The sequence below is a fragment of the Piliocolobus tephrosceles genome, chromosome 7 (genome assembly GCF_002776525.5).
Source record: "Piliocolobus tephrosceles isolate RC106 chromosome 7, ASM277652v3, whole genome shotgun sequence".
Classification (NCBI taxonomy): Eukaryota; Metazoa; Chordata; class Mammalia; order Primates; family Cercopithecidae; genus Piliocolobus; species Piliocolobus tephrosceles.
Window position 1 is genome coordinate 2486250 of NC_045440.1, and position 21098 is coordinate 2507347.

A 21098-nucleotide genomic window follows, 5' to 3' on the forward strand; every position below is an offset into this window, starting at 1 on the left:
ATGATGTATTTTTCAATGAAGCCCACTATGTGAAGAGAACCTTCATTTCTCAATCAAGAAAACATTTCCATTATAACAACTTTCTATCAGCTCTACAGACTGTGGCAAAGTAACAACTTTCTTCTTCACTGGTAAAATCTGAATCATCTGCTTCACACATAGGACACAAATAATGGTGACACTGCTTGGCTAAGTCCTTTGAGAGGCCTCCAGGCAAAACCCTTTACAACATTACATATCAACTATCCACAGCAATTTCTGATAAATTCACCACCATAACCTTGTTTTTTTTTCTCCCTCCCTACTTCAACTCCTCAGCTCCCGAGAGAGGCAACTCATGGGTTTAATCTGTAAGTTAACAAGAAAAAATGTTTTACTATCCTTTGTAGAAAACCCATTATAATCAAAAGTTAATGCATGATCAGAATCAATATTCAATTGCCAGTCCTAATGAAGAATAAGCGTTACTTGACAAATGGCAGCTAATCTAAACGTAAGTTGCATATGGCTATAAAATGTGTTTTATATTTGTATATGAACATTGAAGTGTCTGACATACTGCAAGTTCACATTACTTTAACATAAAGGAATCCCAAGATATCACCTAATCAAGAAGTAGAAAATTACTCAGCTTCCTTATCTATGTAACACAGACTAACACAAAAAAAGTCAGACAGAATCAAGCCTTTTTCCCATGAACTGCTTTGTCACTTCACACACGTTTCTTGAGTATATAATTAGACATCAGTGATAGACAATAAGAATACGTATGAAAGTGAACAAGATTATTGTTCGTTCCTACAACAGAGAACTAACAATCTCCCAATGTGGAACACGCTTAAGTTCACACCTTACCTGATTCAGTTTAAGAAACTGGCACCTCATCCTATGGTTGTATTAGAAAGTAAACATACTCAGTGGACACAGAACTACTCTACTTCTAGATGCCAAGAAGAACTGGAAGCTTACACGATATAAGAACTATAGGCATGAGCGACACAGAAGACGGGTGATTTCTGCATTTTCAACTGAGGTACCTGGTTCATCTTACTGGGGCGAGTCTATGATAGTCGATGCTGGTCCATAGGTGCAGCCTGACCAGCTAGAGCTGAAGCAGGGCAGGCATCGCCTCACGTGGGAAGCTCAAGGGGGAAGGGAATTCCTTTTCCTAGGGGAGGGAAATTGAAACACACAACACCTGGAAAATCGGGTAACTCCCACGCTAATACTGTGCTTTGCCAAGTGTCTTAGCAAATGGCATACCAGGAGATTATATCCCACACCTGGCCTGGAGGGTCACACGCCCACGGAGCCTCCTTCACTGCTAGCACAGCAGTCTGAGATCTAACTGCAAGGCCGCAGGGAGGCTGGGAGAGAGGCGCCCGCCATTGCTGAGGCTTTAGTAGGTAAACAAAGCCGCCACGAAGCTGGAATTTGGTGGAGCCCACCACAGCTCAAGGAGGCCAGCCTGCCTCTGTAGACTCCTCCTCTGGGGACAGGGCATAGCTAAACAAAAAGCAGCAGAAACCTCAGCAGAGGTAAATTCCCCTGACAGCTTTGAAGAGAGTAGTGGATCTCCCAGCACAGAGGTTGAGATCTGAGAACAGACAGACTGCCTGCTTAAGTGGGTCCCTGACCCCTGAGTAGCCTAACTGGGAGACATCCCCCACTAGGTGTAGACTGACACCTCACACCTCACACGGCGGGATACACCCCTGAGATGAAGCTTGCAGAGCAAGAATCAGACAGCAACACTTGCTGTTCAGCAATATTCTATCTTCTGCAGCCTCCACTGCTGATACCCAGGCAAACAGGGTCTGGAGTGGACCTCAGGAAAACTCCTACAGACCTGCAGCTGAGGATCCTGACTGTTAGAAGGAAAACAAACAAACAGAAAGGACACCCACACCAAAACCCCATCAGTACTTCACCATAATCAAAGACCAAAGGCAGATAAAACCACAAAGATGGGGAAAAAGCAGTGCAGAAAAGCCGGAAATTCAAAAAATCAGAGCGCATCTTCCCCTCCAAAGGAACATAGTTCAGCACCAGCAACGGAACAAAGTTGGACAGAAAATGACTATGACGAGTTGAGAGAAGAAGGCTTCAGTCAATCAAACTTCTCAGAGCTAAAGGAGGAACTATGTACCCAGTGCAAAGAAACTAAAAACCTTGAAAAAAGAATGGATGAATGGATAACTAGAATAATCAATGCAGAGATCTTTGACAAACCTGACAAAAACAAGAAATGGGGAAAGGATTCCCTATTTAATAAATGGTGCTGGGAAAACTGGCTAGCCATAAGTAGAAAGCTGAAACTGGATTCTTTCCTTACTCCTTATACGAAAATTATTTCAAGATGGATTAGAGACTTAAATGTTAGACCTAAAACCATAAAAACCCTAGAAGAAAACCTAGGTAATACCATTCAGGACATAGGCATGGGCAAGGACTTCATGTCTAAAATACCAAAAGCAACGACAACAAAAGTCAAAATTGACAAATGGGATCTAATTAAACTAAAGAGCTTCTGCACAGCAAAAGAAACTACCATCAGAGTGAAGAGGCAACCTACAGAATGGGAGAAAATTTTTGCAATCTACTCATCTGACAAAGGGCTAATATCCAGAACCTATAAAGAACTCAAACAAATTTACAAGAAAAAAACAACCCCATCAATAAGTGGGCAAAGGATATGAACAAACACTTCTCAAAAGAAGACATTCATTCAGCCAACAGACACATGAAAGAATGCTCATCATCACTCGCCATCAGAGAAATGCAAATCAAAACCACAATGAGATACCATTTCACACCAGTTAGAATGGCAGTCATTAAAAAATCAGGAAACAACAGGTGCTGGAGAGGATGTGGAGAAATAGGAACACTTTTACACTGTTGGTGGGGCTGTAAACTAGTTCATCCATTGTGGAAAGCAGTGTGGCAATTCCTCAAGGATCTAGAACTAGAAATACCATTTGACCCAGCCATCCCATTACTGGGGATATACCCAAAGGATTATAAGTCATGCTGCTATAAAGACACATGCACACGTAAGTTTACTGTGGCACTATTCACAATAGCAAAGACTTGGAATCAACCCAAATGTCCATCAATGACAGACTGGATTAAGAAAATGTGGCACATATACACCATGGAATACTATGCAGCCATAAAAAAGAATGAGTTCATGTCCTTTGTAGGGACATGGATGCAGCTGGAAACCATCATTCTCAGCAAACTATCGCAAGAACAGAAAACCAAACACCGCATGTTCTCACTCATAGGTGGGAATTGAACAATGAAATCACTTGGACACAGGAAGGGGAACATCACACACCGGGGCCTATTGTGGGGAGGCGGGCGGGGGGGACAGTGGGTAGGGATAGCATTAGCAGATATACCTAATGTAAATGGTGAGTTAATGGGTGCAGCACACCAACATGACACATGTATAACCTATGTAACAAACCTGCACGTTGTGCACATGTACCCTAGAACTTAAAGTATAATAAAAAAAAAAAGAACAGAACTATAAAGACCAGTCTTTGAGTCTTTAATCTATATTTCCTGTCTCCTAATACTAGGAATATGAAAAGCTATGAGAATTCTACTAAAGCTAATAAGATGAAGAAAAAACTAAAAGAACGTCCATGAGTCTTTTGATCCTCAAAGGGCAGATAATGTTCACAATGCTAACAGAACACATTAAAAGAAAACACAAACCAAAAAAAATTTAAGTATTGGGAATTAATAAGTCTTCCTCTGTGGAAAGATTTCAGGCAACAAGCTATTAAAAATAGCCTATTTCCCTAAATTTTGGAACTATACTTGCCAACAGTAAGGGCAAACAATGTCATCTCGGACATAACTGCATATTTTAGATAATTATTTTCTAATTGTTAAAGTCCACCTGGCTTTTACTGTTAAATCTTAAAACGAGTCATATATCAATTTTTCACATGGAATAGCTGATTCTTTCATTTTAATCTTTAAAAATGTATCCTAAGCTAGTTGTTAGAAAGCACTTGAAGCAGCAGTCCTCAGACCAAAAACTGCTTTCCTGAATTTCCACAATGTAATTAAAACGATAATGTTATTTCTCTATATACTGCTTTTAACCCAAGAATAACTGTCAAGCAGAAATCTTATTATTCCAATGCTGGTGAAACACTAAATACTTTTGCTATTTTAACTGATAAATTAGACTTCACCAAACTGAAAAACCTCACTTGTATAAAGATGCCATTACAAAAATGAAAGGCAAAGCAAAAATTGGGAAATAGCATTCACAATACACATACCCAACAAAGATCCACTGTTACAGCACAAAAAGAATTCTCACAAATCAGTACTAGCAAAAAATAAAAATGAAACCAAGATGATCAAAAGATATGGACACTTCACAAAAAATATACATGAATGACCACTGTACATAAAAATATTCTCAACATGCTCAGCCATCAGGGCAATGCGGCTTCTTTTATAGTCCAATATGCACTTAGCATTCCACCCAGCAATTCCACTCTCAGGGATCCATCCAAGAGAAGTGAAAAAACATGTCCACACAGAGACATACATCCAGCGTTATAACAGTTACAAACTGCAAACAAGCGAAACCACCACCAACTGTGCTACGTCCACACAATGAAACACCATACAACAACAAAAAGGAACTACCGATATGCACACACTTAATATAAACTGACAAACGTTTAGCCAAACGGACCTAGGGGAAAAAAAAAGACAACTCTATTAACTAGAATCATACATGAAATGGAGTAAATTACTACTAAGCTTCCAGAAATAACATCTTTAATGCATCAGACTGAAATGCATTTGAGTTACAACTCGTAGATGAAAACAGAGTTAAATCATGATCTAGGGTTCGGCAATGGATTCTCAGATAGGATACCAAAGCATAGGCAACGAAAGCAGAAACAGACTTTTTAATGTTAACCATTAATCAAATCACCAAAATGTAAAACTTTTGTGCTTCAAACAACAATATCAAGAAAATGAAAAGACAACACATAGAATGGGAGAAAAGATTTACAAATCACTTTTCTAGTAAGAAACTTTATTGTAACTCAATAATGAAAAGACAGTCAATTTAATAATGGACAAAGATATGAACAGACATTTCCCCAAAGCATACATACAAATGGCAAACAAATGCACATGAAAAGATGTTCAACATCATTACTCATCAGGCAAATGTAATTAAAACCACACTGAGGTTCTGGCACAGAGTAGGCATTTTACTCGGAGTAGGCACAGAGGTTTATTATGCCAGGGATACGGTGCAAAGTAAGGCAGAGAAGGTTCCTGTGTTTACATTCAGGCACAGAGGTTTATTATGCCAGGGATACGGTGCAAAGTAAGGCAGAGAAGGTTCCTGTGTTTACATTCAGGCACAGAGTTGGGAAGAGAGTACACAGATGGCAAACAAACAAGTAAATGTATGATTAAATAAGGATATAATTCCAGGTAATAAGTGCTATGGTGTAAAATAGAACATGATAAAAGAATAATCAAACAAACAGGGCAGGGCAAGAAATTATGACAGCTTTGTCAGGGCACAACTCAAATGAATTAACATTATTAGTGAAAAATCTGGGGAAAGAGTAACCCAGGCAGAACAAGTTGGTACATTACAGAGACAAAAAGGCCACTGTAGCTGGAAGGTGGAGAGAAAGGGAGAGAATGACAGGGACACGAGGATGAAGGCCATGATGTAGGCAGGAGTCAGACCAAGAAGGGCCCTGATGATAAGACTGGGTGTTATTTAAGTATACTTGGAATTCTGTGGAGCATTTTTTTTTTTTTTTTTTTTGAGACGGAGTCTCGCTTTGTTGCCCAGGCTGGAGTGCAGTGGCCGGATCTCAGCTCACTGCAAGCTCCGCCTCCCGGGTTTACGCCATTTTTCTGCCTCAGCCTCCCAAGTAGCTGGGACTACAGGCGCCCGCCACCTCGCCCGGCTAGTTTTTTGTATTTTTAGTAGAGATGGGGTTTCACTGTGTTAGCCAGGATGGTCTCGATCTCCTGACCTCGTGATCCGCCCGTCTCGGCCTCCCACAGTGCTGGGATTACAGGCTTGAGCCACCGCACCCGGCCTAGTGGAGCATTTTTAAACAGGTACATAGTGTGATCTAATCATGGTCAGCTTGGCGAACACACAAGTTGGGCAGCTGCACAGGGTCCCAATGCTCTGCTGTCACCATCTTAAATTCTTAATAATCTTATCTCTTAACCTGTATTTTGTACGCAACATTCAACGGGACAATGAATGGAGCATGCACATGGACAGAGGAGACATGTTGGGTGGCAGTATATGCACACAGAATTAATTCAGAAGAGTCTGTAGACAGTTATAGAAACATTATCAGAAGACGTCTTTCAGAAAGAGTATTAAGGTCTCTGTTGAAGGCATAATGAGATGGTTCAAAGAATATTAACAGTAATCAATTTTCGAAGGGATCCAAAATCAAAATCAAGCTCATTTTTACTTTCTTCTCTTCCTCACCCACCTGCCTCCCAGCCCCGCTATATCCATTTACTCGCAGTTGTAGATTCCTCTCTGGGAGTGGCACCTATGTACAGTGGTGAGGCCCCAGGGGCCAAGTCCATACTAGGAAACGTCTCTGAGACCAAAGCTGACTGATTAAGGGTCAACATCTAACTCAAAGTAGGGCATCAGATTCTATCTCAGGTTTACTAACAAGAGTGGACTTAAAGTCAAGACACAGCAACTTTAAGGGAGGACTCTAATGAGAAGGTTGACATACCTCTGCAGCTGAAGTTCTTGGAGCTGGCTTGGTCCTCCACTTCAAAATTCTTGGTTTTCCTGAATGGTGCGTTTCTGCCTCCAACTGTACATGAAGTATTTACTATAACTTCAAATATTTACCTGATCCTTTACAAAGGACCTCTAGTTTATAAACAATACCTTTCATTAGCTAACTCCACTACTAGGTTCTAGACCCTCCTAGTCTAGCTGATCCCGCTGCTACCCTTGGCCCAGAATTTATGTCCTGCTTCCAGTATCCTACTTTCTGATTAAATTTATTCAACTGAAAGTAGATTGTTGTTTCATTAATACAGGTTTCAAGGCTTCTCACTGAGCAAAATCTCTAGCTATATAATTTTTCTCATGTCAATATGTTCAGTAGGAGCGGGGAAATAATTCTGTTTTCAGTCACAAATACCAATAGGACAAATTCCCATACCAGTCGAGTTTGTCATATATTCAATTATCTATGACAATAAAATCCATGACGTGCTGAATGTTGTCATCTTTCCCCACTCCGATTAACCTATCCCTCTCAACTTGGATAAGCTTCTTCTTCCTAGTCTAAGTTGAAATAAGACTATGGGGTTTCAATATCACTTTTCCGTTGTTTTCTTGGTCACTAAAAAACTACAGGCCAAACAGGTCATTAGAGATTGAATAGTCTCAAAGCACTTCATATGGTAAACTTTATGGCCATATGTACCTTTATGGCCACTTGTTTCAGAAACAGATTCACCATAAGCATAAATCTTACAATCTGCCCAAAGTCACAGGAATTAAAAGGTAGAAAAGAAAGAAATCTTGGGGCCCTAGTTAGTCTTCAGGTCAAACTAAAATGTTTAATCATACCTCATACTGCAAACAATAAAATTCCCATTTTTAGATAAAAGAAACAATTTGGGGCCAAGCGTGGTGCCTCACGCCTGTAATCCCAGCACTTTGGGAGGCCGAAGCAGGCGGATCACGAGGTCAGGAGATCCAGACCATCCTAGCTAACACTGTGAAACCCCGTCTCTACTAAAAATACAAAAAAATTAGCCAGGTGTGGTGGCGGGCACCTGTAGTCCCAGCTACTCGGGAGGCTGAGGCAAGAGAACGGTGTGAACCGGGGAGGCAGAGCTTGCGGTGAGCCAAGATGGTGCCACTGCACTCCAGCCTGGGCGACAAAGCAAGACTCTGTCTCGGAAAAAAAAAAAAAGAAGAAGAAAAAGAAACAATTTGGTTGTCAAGTTACATGTTTTTCAAACATTTTTATGTGGCACCTGATGACAAAGATTACAAAGGAAATATTCAGTTTAAACAAATGTATAAGGACAAGGACTCTGCACACCTAATTTGACACAAATTTTTTTTAAGTTTCTTAGTAAGATAATTTATCACAAATCTCAAAATACTTCAAAAACAATCATGTAAGCACAAATATGAGTCCACTACCTTATCTGCTTGTTTATAATTATTTTAAGAATACTTACAAGTAGTATTCTTGTCTATCTACCAACATAAAAAAACTGCTACTTATCCCAAGTGACCAAATCTTGAAGCATTTCCGAGAAAGCAGTTTTAATTGTATTGAAAACATTCTACTACTCTTTTCAGGAGATGTTCGATCTAGATACATTTTGCAAACCTGTTGTGAGATGTTTTTATATGTTTGCTATTGCTGCTCTAACAAATTATCACAAATCCAGTGGTTTAAAGCAGTGACAACAACAAATTTACTATCCTACAGTTCTGGAGATCCTAAATCTGACACAAGTCTCATTGGGCTAAAATCAAGGTGTCGGCTGGACGCAGTGGCTCACACCTGTAATCCCAGCACTTTGGGAGGCCGAGGCGGGCAGATCACGAGGTCAGGAGATCCAGACCATCCTGGCTAACACGGTGAAACCCCTCTCTACTAAAAATAGAAAAACAAAATTAGCCAGGCGAGGCGGCGGGCGCCTGTAGTCCCAGCTACTCGGGAGGCTGAGGCGGGAGAATAGCATGAACCCAGGAGGCGGAGCTTGCAGTGAGCCGAGATCGCACCACTGCATTCCAGCCTGGACGACAGAGTGAGACTCCGTCTCAAAAAAAATAAAAATAAAAAATAATCAAGGTGTCAGCAGGGCTGAATTCCTTTCTGGTGACTTTGATGAAAACCTACTTCCTTGCCTTTTCCATCTTCCTGGGGCTACTCCTATTCCTTAGCTCATAGAACCCTTTCTCTCTTTTCAAAGCCAGCAATGGTGGCTTGAATCCATCTGAAATTATATAATCTGACTTTCTCTCTGCCTCACTCTTCTACTTCTAAGGAATCTGGTGATTACTTTGGGTCCACCAAGACAATCTATGATAATCTTCCCATCTCAAATTAACTGATTAGCAACCACAATTCCATCGGTAACCTTATTTTCTGTTTGCAATGTAAAGTAACATTCCCAGGTTCCAGGAATTAAGATGTGAACATCTTTCAACCATTACTTGCTTACCACATAGAGCATGTTACTTCTTATAAAAAGTTTTTAAAGTATAACATTATATTTGTATGGTTCTTTCTAATATGAGATCCAACAGTACCCTCCAGGTACGCCAACTCCTATTTCATTGTTCTTTGCAGCAGACCACAGTGGTCCTCAATTACTCTAAGAGGAACAAAATCTTCAGTCTTCCCTATCGCTGATAACTCCATATCTTACCAGCCCATAACTTAACATGTCATTTGGATTATTTACCACCTAACTTCACACACACACACGTTTTAGATATAAATTATATGGACTATATTATAATTTAAATATAAATTCTATAATACTGGCTGCTTTAACATTTTTTCTGAACCAGGATCTTATCTGGGTTGATATATTACATTTGATTGAATGAATCTGAGTTTTATCTAGTTGAATAATCACAAGCTAAGGTATGTGCCTCACTTTTCTAAGGCAAAGGAGGGGGAAGAAGAGAAAAAGCTTAATTTTGTTTTTGCTCTCTCTCTCAGCAGAATCATAAAATATAATTTTATAACAAGCAGTCCCTAAAGTATAAATAATGGGGAAAAAAACTAGCAGAAATCCTATTACATATTAAATAATTAACTGAAGTTCTGAATTGGGATGGGAAAAATGGGAATTACAGCAAATTGCTTTTATTAGTTCATTTAGATAACCAACTTTAATTATGGTATTAAGTGATACTATCTTTATAAAGTCAGCTTAATCTCCCCTAAGAAGCCAATTTGCTTACTTTTTAGAAAAATACCATCAGATCTCTATTTTTTCTTGCACTTTCAGTAAATATAAAAGTAAGTAGAACAATATAATGTAATACAAGAAGCAAATTATTTCTAATCATGTTATTTCACAATAAAAGCAGTTGCCAACTACTGAGCATATACTTTCTAATTACTATACATATAATATGCAGATATTGTACAAGGGTGCTTCACATATATTATCTCACTTAATCCTCTTAACAATTTTATGACATACAGCTATTACCTTCATTCCCATTTTAATATCGAAAGAAGTAAGTAACTCACTCAAGTACCAGGTCTCTTTGACTCCAAACAATATTATTATATAATGCCATTCAGCCAGAAAACAGAGTTTTTTTTTTAAGTCCTAATTGTTAAGATTTTAAATAGCAGTTTGAATTTTGGGCTCCCAAGAAGGATATTCAGTGAGGATCCCCTCAGTCTCTGCATATAAGAAACATTAAACCAAGAATTGTTTGAAAGTATAGAGAAAGAAAGTTGCAGGAGCTTTGTTTCTCTAAAACAATGTCACTTGTTTGATTCAGCCTTTCTTACTCCCAAAAGGCTGCAGAACTGTTCTTTATCAAGGAAATTACAACTTAATGCTTTTCTTCCAATAGTCTTTAGAAGGTATCCCATTGTCTTCAAGCTGTCAATGTTGTAAATGAAAAGTCCTTTGCCTAATTTTTTCCCCTCTGTAGGCAACTTATTCCTTCTTTCTGGAAAAGTGCAATACATATCTTACTCAGTTTATCTTTTCTCACCAATCTCATGTGGAGCTCCTTAAGCCTTTTCAATCTCAAGATAGGTTTTTCTTGCTTATCATTTGTTTAATTATTACTGATCTCTTCCATCAGACTTTTTTTTCTTTTTTTCTCTGCCTCTGAAACTAATATCATGTGTAAGGTTTAAAATGACGTTGACATTCCTAGATTTATTTACCTTTTTCTTCATGATTTCCATGTTTTAACATTTTTCTCTGTACATCTCACACGTAAGCTTCCAGGCTACTAACATGGTCTTTAATTCATGTACTAAATTCTTTCCTCCGAAAAAAAAATTAGGTGGTGGATTTTTTTTTGTTGTTTTGGTTTTGAGTTTTGGCCCCAGGAAATATCTTTCCCACTTTATACTTTAATTTCCCTGGAAGATATTATTTTTTTAATTCAGGTATTTATCTGGCTCCTTTAGCAGTCCTGGATATGTATTCTGATTGATGTCTTAATTATCCCTTCTGGCTGAGATGGGCTGTCATTTTTCACTTGGTTTGCTGGGCTTCATGTCTAGATGTTGGGGTATTCCACAGTGAGAATCCCACATGTGTTAGAACACCATACATCTGTTTTATCTTTAGAATGATTTGCTGTGGACGCCAGCAAGCTGTCTCTTCCCTAATGAGAGGTACCTAGAAGAGGCCTCCAAAGGGAACATACTCTGTCTCCTTCACCCTTGAGAACTGTAGGGAATAAGGAGAGATGGGGGTGTGGTATACATGTAAACTGTGTGAGGGCAGTGAGACTTAAATAAAGATTCAAGAGATTTATTAATTTAGAAGCCCCATCCTGCAACTTCAATTTAGCAACCTTCTCAAGATCTCTGTTATCAATTATAGTCATTTGCAAGTAACAGAAACCATTGTCTATCTCAGACTGAAATGACAGGAGAGTAGAGGACCAACCTTAGAAACACATAAGAAGCTGTAGAGCTAGGAGTAGGAAGCACAATTGTGTTTTAGTAGGAAACATTATGACCAGGCCACCGCCCACACTGAAGCAACAATCCGCTGCTATAAATGATTCCTTACTACAGCTAAGATTTTTGTATTCAAAATTCTACATTTACAGAATGAAGTGCATGATTAGATAAACCAAGGCTATCCCTGACTGCTGAGAAGTAGAAGGAAGGAAGATGAGACGCTACCAGTTTCTGCATTCCTCTCAGTAAGGAGTGCCCACAGTTTAAAAATCTCCAAATCAGAAAAAGAATTAGATACTAGTTAGTCAAAAAGAAAAAATGAAAAAAAAAAAATCACAAATGTCCCAGATCTTTTTTTTTTTTTTTTTTTGAGACGGAGTCTTGCTCTATCGCCCAGGCTGGAGTGCAGTGGCACGATCTCGGCTCACTGTAAGCTCCGCCGCCTCCTGGGTTTCTGCCATTCTCCTGCCTCAGCCTCCCAAGTAGCTGGGACTACAGGCGCCGCCACCACGCCCAGATCATTTTTTGTATTTTTAGTAGAGACAGGGTTTCACTGTGTTAGCCAGGATGGTCTCGATCTCCTGATCTCGTGATCCACCCACCTCGGCCTCCCCAAAGTGCTGGGATTACAGGCTTGAGCCACCGCGCCCGGCCAACTCCCAGATCTTGTATCAGACTCCATGAAAGGTATGCTTATAATTTGCTTTTAAAATGAAATTCTCAAGCACTAACAGTCTCAAAACAGTCTCAAAAAACCATACAGGCTGGGCACAGTGGCTCACGCTCAGCTACTTGGGAGGCTGAGGCAAGAGAATCACCTGAACCCAGAAGGCGGAGGTTGCAGTGTGCCCAGATCAAGGCACAGCACCCCAGCCTGGTGACACAGCAAGACTCCGTCTCAAAAAAGAAAAAAAATTCACACAGCATATATTCAGAAAAGCTATTTATTTTAGTGTTTTTGGAGACTATATTCGAAGGGCAGAGAGAAGCAAAGATAAATGTGTAAGTTCTAAAGGCAGAAAATGTGTTGATTTCTGAGGTAAATTCAATTCAACATTATAGTATAAAAACTTTCAACATTCCTAAGACCTCAGCCTTAAATAGTTTAATTATACAAGCATTTCAAGTTGATTTAAAAAATAATCTCAGTTTGAATTTTCTTCTTTTTGATGGTAAAAAGCATCTATGAAAGAAACACATGGGTTCAAGATTTCTAAATGGACATTTTCTTTTTTTTTTTTTGAGACGGAGTCTCGCCCTGTAGCCCAGGCTGGAGTGCAGTGGCACCATCTCGGCTCACTGCAAGCTCCGCCTCCTGGGTTCACACCATTCTCCTGCTTCAGCCTCCCAAGTAGCTGGAACTACAGGCGCCCACCACCACACCCGGCTAATTTTTTTACATTTTTAGTAGAGACGGGGTTTCACTGTGTTAGCCAGGATGGTCTTGAGCTCCTGACCTCATGATCCACCCATCTCAGCCTCCTAAAGTGCTGGGATTACAGACATGAGCCACCGCCCCCGGCCCTAAATGGACATTTTTAAGAAATGTCAATAAAGGACAAACAGAGGAAATGGGAATTCTACACTACACAGTAGCATAATTCAGGCTAAGATTTTAGCACCAACAATAATAATAGTAATTAATAATGGCAATTAACATTCAATGAATGTGCACTCTACCTGGTACTCTTCTAAATATTTCACATGTACTAGCTTATCCTCTCAGGAACACTGTGAAGAATAGTATTCCCATTTTCCATATAAGACAGAGTTGTCAAGAAGTGGCCCATGGCCTCACAAAGCTAGAAACTGGTAGGGTCAGGGCATAAGCCTGGAGCATGTGCTTTACCGCAATCTGCCCTGATGTCTCCCATAAGCTGGTGGTAATGTGGCTTGCCTGGGCTCTAGCTTTTTAAAAATATCAAATGTGTTTGCTATTCTACCCCACATACAGAGATATGATTAATCTTTATAAAAATCAGGTCAGTATTTCATCATCTAGGCAAAAACCTTTTAAAAATCAATTTTGTATACTAATCTCTCAAAAACGATTAGACTCCAGCAAAAGGAAAAAAAAAAAAAAAAAAAGCTTCCAATTTTTTTTTAATCCAGCTGTCCCAAAGTAGAACTCTACCTTACAGAGAAAAACCTCAGAATTCCTTAACCATATTCAAAATCCAGGAAGTAAGATATATAAGCTATTACAGGTTTCAGTGAACCTGAGAATAAACCTCCTAAGAGGTTAGTAGAGTGCTGCAGGGATCCATTCATTAAAAATTCAAGCCCGATATCTAGTCCTTTATTTCAATAGAACCTCGATAAAAAGAGCATTTGCATTATGGACTTTTAAAAGAGGGATTAAGAGGAGGAGGACAGAAATACTAATTTCAATAAGACATTCAAAGGACTGATAAAATGAAAACTTCGGAGGTAGAGGCGGGAAAACAGAAGACTGAGGACTGGGAAGGATAATATTTTAACAAAGTGAGAACAGTATAAAATTCTGACTAATGACTGAGAAAAATCCAGTGGCTGTGACAACAAGGTGAAGCAAGAAGCAGTGACAGCAGAGAAGTTGAAAGTCTAGAAGACTATGTAGGAAATACATTCCAAGCTCAATAATACTTATCATTTACAAAAGCAAGGAACTTAAGAGGCTTTGTAGTCAGAGAGAGGATGTTGTAAGTTGAAGCTTCTCAAGGTAGTTTTATGTAATGACTCGGTCCAGGATGTGGCTACGTTAGTGAGAGACTCAGGAGGAAATGGGAGAGTCAACTGAAACTGGAAAATGTGAAAAAACGGAAAGGAGAGGATATTCAAAGGTCATGTTAGTGGTGCTGAAGTAACAAAGGATAATGACAGAGAATGTGATTTTTTAAAAAATAGTTTGTCAGGCATTGCAATAATTTGAGGAATATTGAAAAATATATTAGAAGCCGCAATAGATGGCTATGAGGAGGGAATAATCTTAAGCATTATTAAGCACCACCACTATATCTTTTAAAATGACATATCTATTTTAGTTGCATCATTAAAGAACTGATTATGCTAAAGTGGATGACATCTGGGAAGACAATTATGTAAATGAACCTGCCATGGCTAAACAAACATCCACTATCTCAAGTATCAAGAAACAGATGACACACTCAACAGAAATTATACTTGCCCTCTAGAAGCTTACTTTAGATTTCAAAATAAAAAATTGTATATACAGCAAAGCAAAATGTGAATATATATATGAGAGAACAAAATGCTAATTGAATACAGCTTCATTTCATCTAGACACCTAAAATGACTGAAAAGTCCAATTTGTTTGAAATTGCTTTTTCTCATGACTGTGGCACATGTTGAAAATATTAAGTTCTGAACTACTGTATTCAAAATACTCAAAACCCCGTATAAGGGGGGACTACTGTACTCGATGAGTTTCCTTTAATCAACCTCAAGTGTTCAAATGTCATCCAACTCAGTAGAATTTGTACTTTATAATGGCTGGGATTGATGGTAAGATAGAAAATGTCCAGTCTTTAAAAGAGACTGTAAATTAACTAAATCTGAACAGTAATCCATCAAAATTGAGTTTCACATCAGCTGGCATTTGACTGTATTTGGAAAGTTAATGTTGTGAATCTTCCCCTAAGTAACTTCAGATTACCATCTATTTACCTTTTGATGGAAAAGAACCGCTTCTAGAAGCAATAAACCCCTTCTTACCTATTCTGAGGAAACACTATTTATACTACAAAAAAAATAACAATAAACCTTTATTTAAAATTTAGATATTATCAAATGATACTTACCAATGCACACATCGATTTTCCCTTTAATAGCAGCTTCATGCAGAGGTGTATAGTTCCAGTTATCCCTGGCATTTGGATCAGCTCCTTGGCACAATAACAGACTCACAACCTCAGCATGGCCAAAAGAACAGGCATTGTGAAGCGGGATGAGACCTCCATCATCACGAGCATGGACATTAGCACCCATCTGTAGTAAGTGTTCTACAACATCCTTCCTTCCAAAACCTAAAAAGAAAGGGAAAAATGTCTTGTATATAGATTTGATTTTGTCAAAAGAACCATTAGAGTATCTGAAACAATATCAACAAGAATGAACAACTGAACTATTGCACTCTATAGTAAATGGAGTAAAACAAAAGAAACATTAGCTTCATTCAAACTGACTCATTTCACAGAATTTAGAACTAAGGAAGCTCTTCCTTTAGTCTTTGGGCTTTTCATTCAAAAACACGTTTTCTAAACACTTAACATGGGCTGTATAACAGTGCTAGGAACACAGAATAAATATGACAAGACTTGTCCAGGAACTCACTTTCCCCTCATGCTTCACAAGACAAAACTGTATATAGAAACTCATCTCTACATTCATAGAAACAAAGGTTATTTAAATACTGCTGATAGGCCAGGTACAGTGAGCACACCCTCACAGCACCATGTGAGGCCGGGGTGGGTGGATCACCTGAGGTCAGGAGTTCAAGACCAGCCTGGCCAACATGGTAAAACCCCATCTCTAATAAAAATACAAAAATTAGCGAGGTGTGGTGGCAGGTGCCTGTAATCCCAGTTACTTGGGAGGCTGAGGCACGAGAATCACTTGAACCCGGGAGGCAGAGATGGCAGTGAGCTGAGATCATACCACTGCATTCCAGCCAGGGCAATAGTGCAAGACTGCATCTCAATAAAATAAAATAAAATAAAATATAAATAAATAAATAAATAAATAAATACTGGCGATAACCGAATCTAAGACAAATCACAATGCACAGCACTTTATTAGGGAAATTGGGGGTGAATGTATATATAGGTATGAGAAATACGTGGTGAATGCTTGGTCAAAGGGAATTTTGAAAAGGAAGAAGTAAAGATGATGCCAAAATATCTATTCTTGGGGCTAGTGGTCAAACAATATGAAATGGGTGGTGAACTGAAACAATTCAAGCTTGAATTCATTGAGTTTGAGGAAACAATACGGCAAATGAGTGGGAATACAAGCACTTGGGAATATAAAACCAGAATTTTATAAGAAGTATCAGTTTTCAGACAAAAATGGGGGTTTGGGGAGTCAGAGTCTCAAGCAGTCTAAGGATGAGGCAAACACTTAGAAAGGTAAGAAATATTAAGAAAGTATAACATCATGGAAGTCAAGGAACAACAACATGACGCAAAGTCCAGTATCATGAGGATTTAATGAGATCAATGGAGAAAATTAAATATATGAATACAGTTGGACTCTCTCCCTCAATCCTAGTCCCCTCTTTGCTTCCCCAGAGATATTATTACATAAATTCAGTTTGTTTTATCATGCTTATTATATACTTTTCAATGTGTGTGTTTTTTTTTTTTTATTATACTTTAAGTTCTAGGGTACATGTGCATAACGTGCAGGTTTGTTACATATGTATACATGTGCCATGTTGGTGTGCTGCACCCATCAACTCGTCAGCACTCAATGTGTGTTTTTAAACACTTGTGTTTATATATTTATATTTTATACATTTCATGTTATTTATATATTATATATTTCATATTCTATGTGATTAGAATATATTTCATATATTCACATTATTATTGTCAATATCATATGGTTCAATCTATATTAGTGGAAGGTTGAGAACCATAATCCATCCTACTGGCTGATATGGTTTGGCTCTGTGTCCCTATCCCAATCTCATTTTGAATTGGAATCCCCATGTAGTGCAGGAGGGGCCTGGCAGGAGGTGATTGGATCATGGGGGTGGTTTCTAATAGTTTAGCACCATCCCCCTAGTGCTGTCACATGAGTGAATTCTCATGACATCCGGAGGTTTAAAAGTGGGTGGCAACGTGGCAACCGGGAGGTGGAGCTTGCAGTGAGCCAGATCACCCCACTGTACTCCAGCCTGGGCAACAGAGCGACACTCCATCTCAAAAAAAAAGGGGGGGAGAGGGATGGCACCTCCCTCTTTCTGCTGTCTCTCCTGCCCTGCCATGGAAAGTCATGCTTGCTTCCCATTTGCTTTCTGCCATTATTGTAAATATCCTGAGGCCTCCTCCCACCCAAGTTTCCTGTACAGCCTGCAAAACTATGAGTCAATTAAAACTCTTTCATTCATAAAATTTATATCATAAATTACCCAGTCTCAGGTAGTTCTTTATAGCAGTGTGAGAATGAACTAATCCACTGGCCAACAGAAAGACTCAATTTTGCTCAGACTCAATTTTGCTTGGGAATTGGGCAGGAAATAATATACTAAGAGAAAGCCAGCCCTTTCCCAGTCCAGGGAAGGAATCCTAATTAAGCCAATCAGGTAATTTCATTCTGCACTGCCAGTGACTGGCAATGAGGGCAGACGGGAAAATCTAGAAGCTTCTGGAAATATTTTTCTCTCTTCTACACCTCCTACAGAAGGTGTGGGAGGAAGAGTGCCCTTTCTCCTCCTCTCCCCCTTCCTCCCAACAGTTAGAAAATTTAAGAGAATTATTTTTTTTTAAGCAGGCATAGAACGCTTACTATGTTCACAGAACTGAAACCAACTCCTGAATTTCCTACCTCTACACTTCTTACCAAGCAGTAAAATAAATATCCTTAGGCTTTAAGTCAGCTGAAGTTTTAAAATACTCACAGTTAAACCCATGCAAATTGATATAAGCATCTGTTCCTATGTTTACTAAGTATTCACATTTCGCCTCTTGTCAGTTCATTGTCTTGGCCATTTTCCTTTGGGCTATTTGTCTTTTTCTTATGATTCTGCAAGCGTTCTTTACATATTCTAAACATTAATCTTTTCCTACATGGATTGTGCTTTATATATAAAATTTAAGGAAATCTTTCCGATTCCTATACTGTTCCTACATTTCATCTAGATTATAATTCTTTCACATTTAGATATTTAATTAACTTCTAACTATGGTGTGAGTTAAAATTTTTATTTTTATTTTTCATTTTCTTTTTGGTTAGTCAGTTTGTCTATTTGTTAGTTTAACTTCAAGATAAGTCTAGATATCTAGTAGGGTAGAGTTGACCCACCTTGTTCCTCTTACATTACCGGCGCGGTGGCTCACGCCTTTAATCCCAGCACTTTGGGAGGCCGAGACGGGCGGATCACGAGGTCAGGAGATCGAGACCATCCTGGCTAACACGCTGAAACCCCGTCTCTACTAAAAATACAAAAAACTAGCCGGGCGAGGTGGCGGCGCCTGTAGTCCCAGCTACTCCGGAGACTGAGGCAGGAGAATGGCGGGAACCCGGGAGGCGGAGCTTGCAGTGAGCTGAGATCGCGCCACTGCACTCCAGCCTGGGCGACAGAGCGAGACTCTGTCTCAAAAAAAAAAAAAAGAAAGAAAATAGAGAGATTCACTTGTCTCACACAATTTGTCAAGACAAAGGCAATCCTAGCACACATAGCAGTTTATCAACGGTATTAGGAGCTCCTTAGAATCTTTCCACTCTGACATTCTTAGCATCTCCACCTGCTTGTTACCTCACAGTCACAAGAGTGCTGTATCTCCAAGCCTCATATCTAGGTTCTCAGACAAGGGAGAGTGAGTAAAGGGTTGAGGGCGAGGGGTGGGGGCGAGAGCTTTCTCTCTTGACTTTTTTATTATTAAGGAAGAAATCGCATCTCCAGATACTTTCATATATAGTTCACTGGCCAAAAATCTGTCATCTGTCCAGCTACCAAAAAAATTAAAAAGGCTAAAATATCAAGTCTTTTATAGCCGGACACACTACTGCCTTGAACGAAATCTAAGATCTGTTAGTGAAGAATTAGAAGGAAATAAATTTGAGGTACATAACCAACAGTATTTGTAACAGCTTTGTAAGTCAAGGGTAAAAAGATTGGATTTCATTGTAAGTACGTGGGAAACCATTTATTAAGGAAATTACTTGATTCTATTTAAATCTTAAAAGGATCATCTGTCAGCTATGTGAAATACAGACTGAAGTGACGAGCAAAATCAGAGGGACTAGTCAAGAAAAATTCTGCAGTAGTCCGGGCAAGAATTGATAGTGGGTTGGAAAAAAAGAGTGAAAGTATAGCTGGGTCAAAGAAGAAAGAAACGGATAGGTTTTAAAGCAAAGATGACTGGCTCTCAGGTTTCTAGCTTAAGCAACTCTATTTTTAGAGGCGCCAGTTGAGGAAGGGTCAGGCAAAGCAGGTAGCAACAAGAAGTACCCCGATGAACTGCTTTTCCCGAACGACTATATCAAGTAATATAATGTGTAAATTTCAGCACATTCTTTTCCCCAAACAGTTCATGAGAAATAATGACACTATATTACATATTCAAAGCAATTTAAAAATATACTATGTGGTGTTCTGGCAGTGAGGAAACACAAATTCCTAACACACAGCCAAATCCCAATATACTTAACAATTTTCCTTATTCTAATAGTAAAGAGGTGATTAAGGCCTTTCAAAAATATTTCAATATCAAATTTAAGGTCACTGGTATCTACTCCCCATTCCCTTATGTTCAGCATTTTAAACCTGCCTAAAATTAAAGCTTCCACAGAACAACGATGGCCAATATTAAATCATATAACTGACAACTATGACTTCTGAAATTGAATAAAAGAGAAAAATCTAAGGTGTTTGGAGTATTTTAAACTGATGTTATTATCTATGGCAGCAAAATCACATCTTAAAGTCATTTTTCCCCTAATTGGACTGTCAGCAAAAGTACAACCACTGTATATCACTTGAACTATTAATCTTTTAACCTACACTTACATACCAAATGAGAACATTGATATTACATCTCCCATGCTTTTTAAGTGAAAAATATCCCATTACACCCAAAAGATAAAGTAACTGTAAAAATAACTCATGGAACTCTCTCATATATATCTATTTTCCTAAATTAAATTTAATTTAGCCTCAAGTTGCCTCCTTACATATTTTACGTTAGGCCTAAAGGTTTCTTCATACATACATCTAACTGGATATGTAAACTGAATGTAACCTACTCTTGTACCAATCACGAGGATTCAGATAAAGGCAGCTAAATGTTCAAACTGTGTTCACATAAGGCAAACAATAAGCTGTAAGCAATCAAGCTCCTTCTATACCTTACTTTTGTCTTCTGTACATCACTTACCTTTTCTATCCATAATTGTTACCTGACCATGTAGCAGCCCCGGAATTACTCTGAACCTATTCTGGCTCTGGAGGTTGCTTGATTCATGAATCATTCTTTGCTCAATTAAACTGTTAAATTTAATTTGACTAAGGTTTTTCTTTTAATACCCAACATAAATGATATCAGAGAAGCTGAGTTGGGAAAGATAAAAAGGCACTTGGTGACAAATGTGACTTGTTCATCATTATCTTTAGAAACATTAGGAAAAACTAGAATCTAAAATATGAGAATGGCTTGC

The 21098-nt window shown here is 38.7% G+C and overlaps 1 protein-coding gene across 2 annotated transcripts in view; it reads right to left on the reverse strand.

The window, feature by feature from the left end:
* The window catches only part of TNKS (tankyrase), a 217619-nt gene that overhangs the window by 182489 nt on the left and 14032 nt on the right, over positions 1–21098 (reverse strand). For both annotated transcript variants that reach the window (XM_023225271.2, XM_023225270.3), the window contains exon 2: positions 15518–15742. In XM_023225271.2, coding sequence (XP_023081039.1) covers positions 15518–15742 — 225 coding nt within the window. The remainder of the gene's footprint in view (positions 1–15517; positions 15743–21098) is intronic.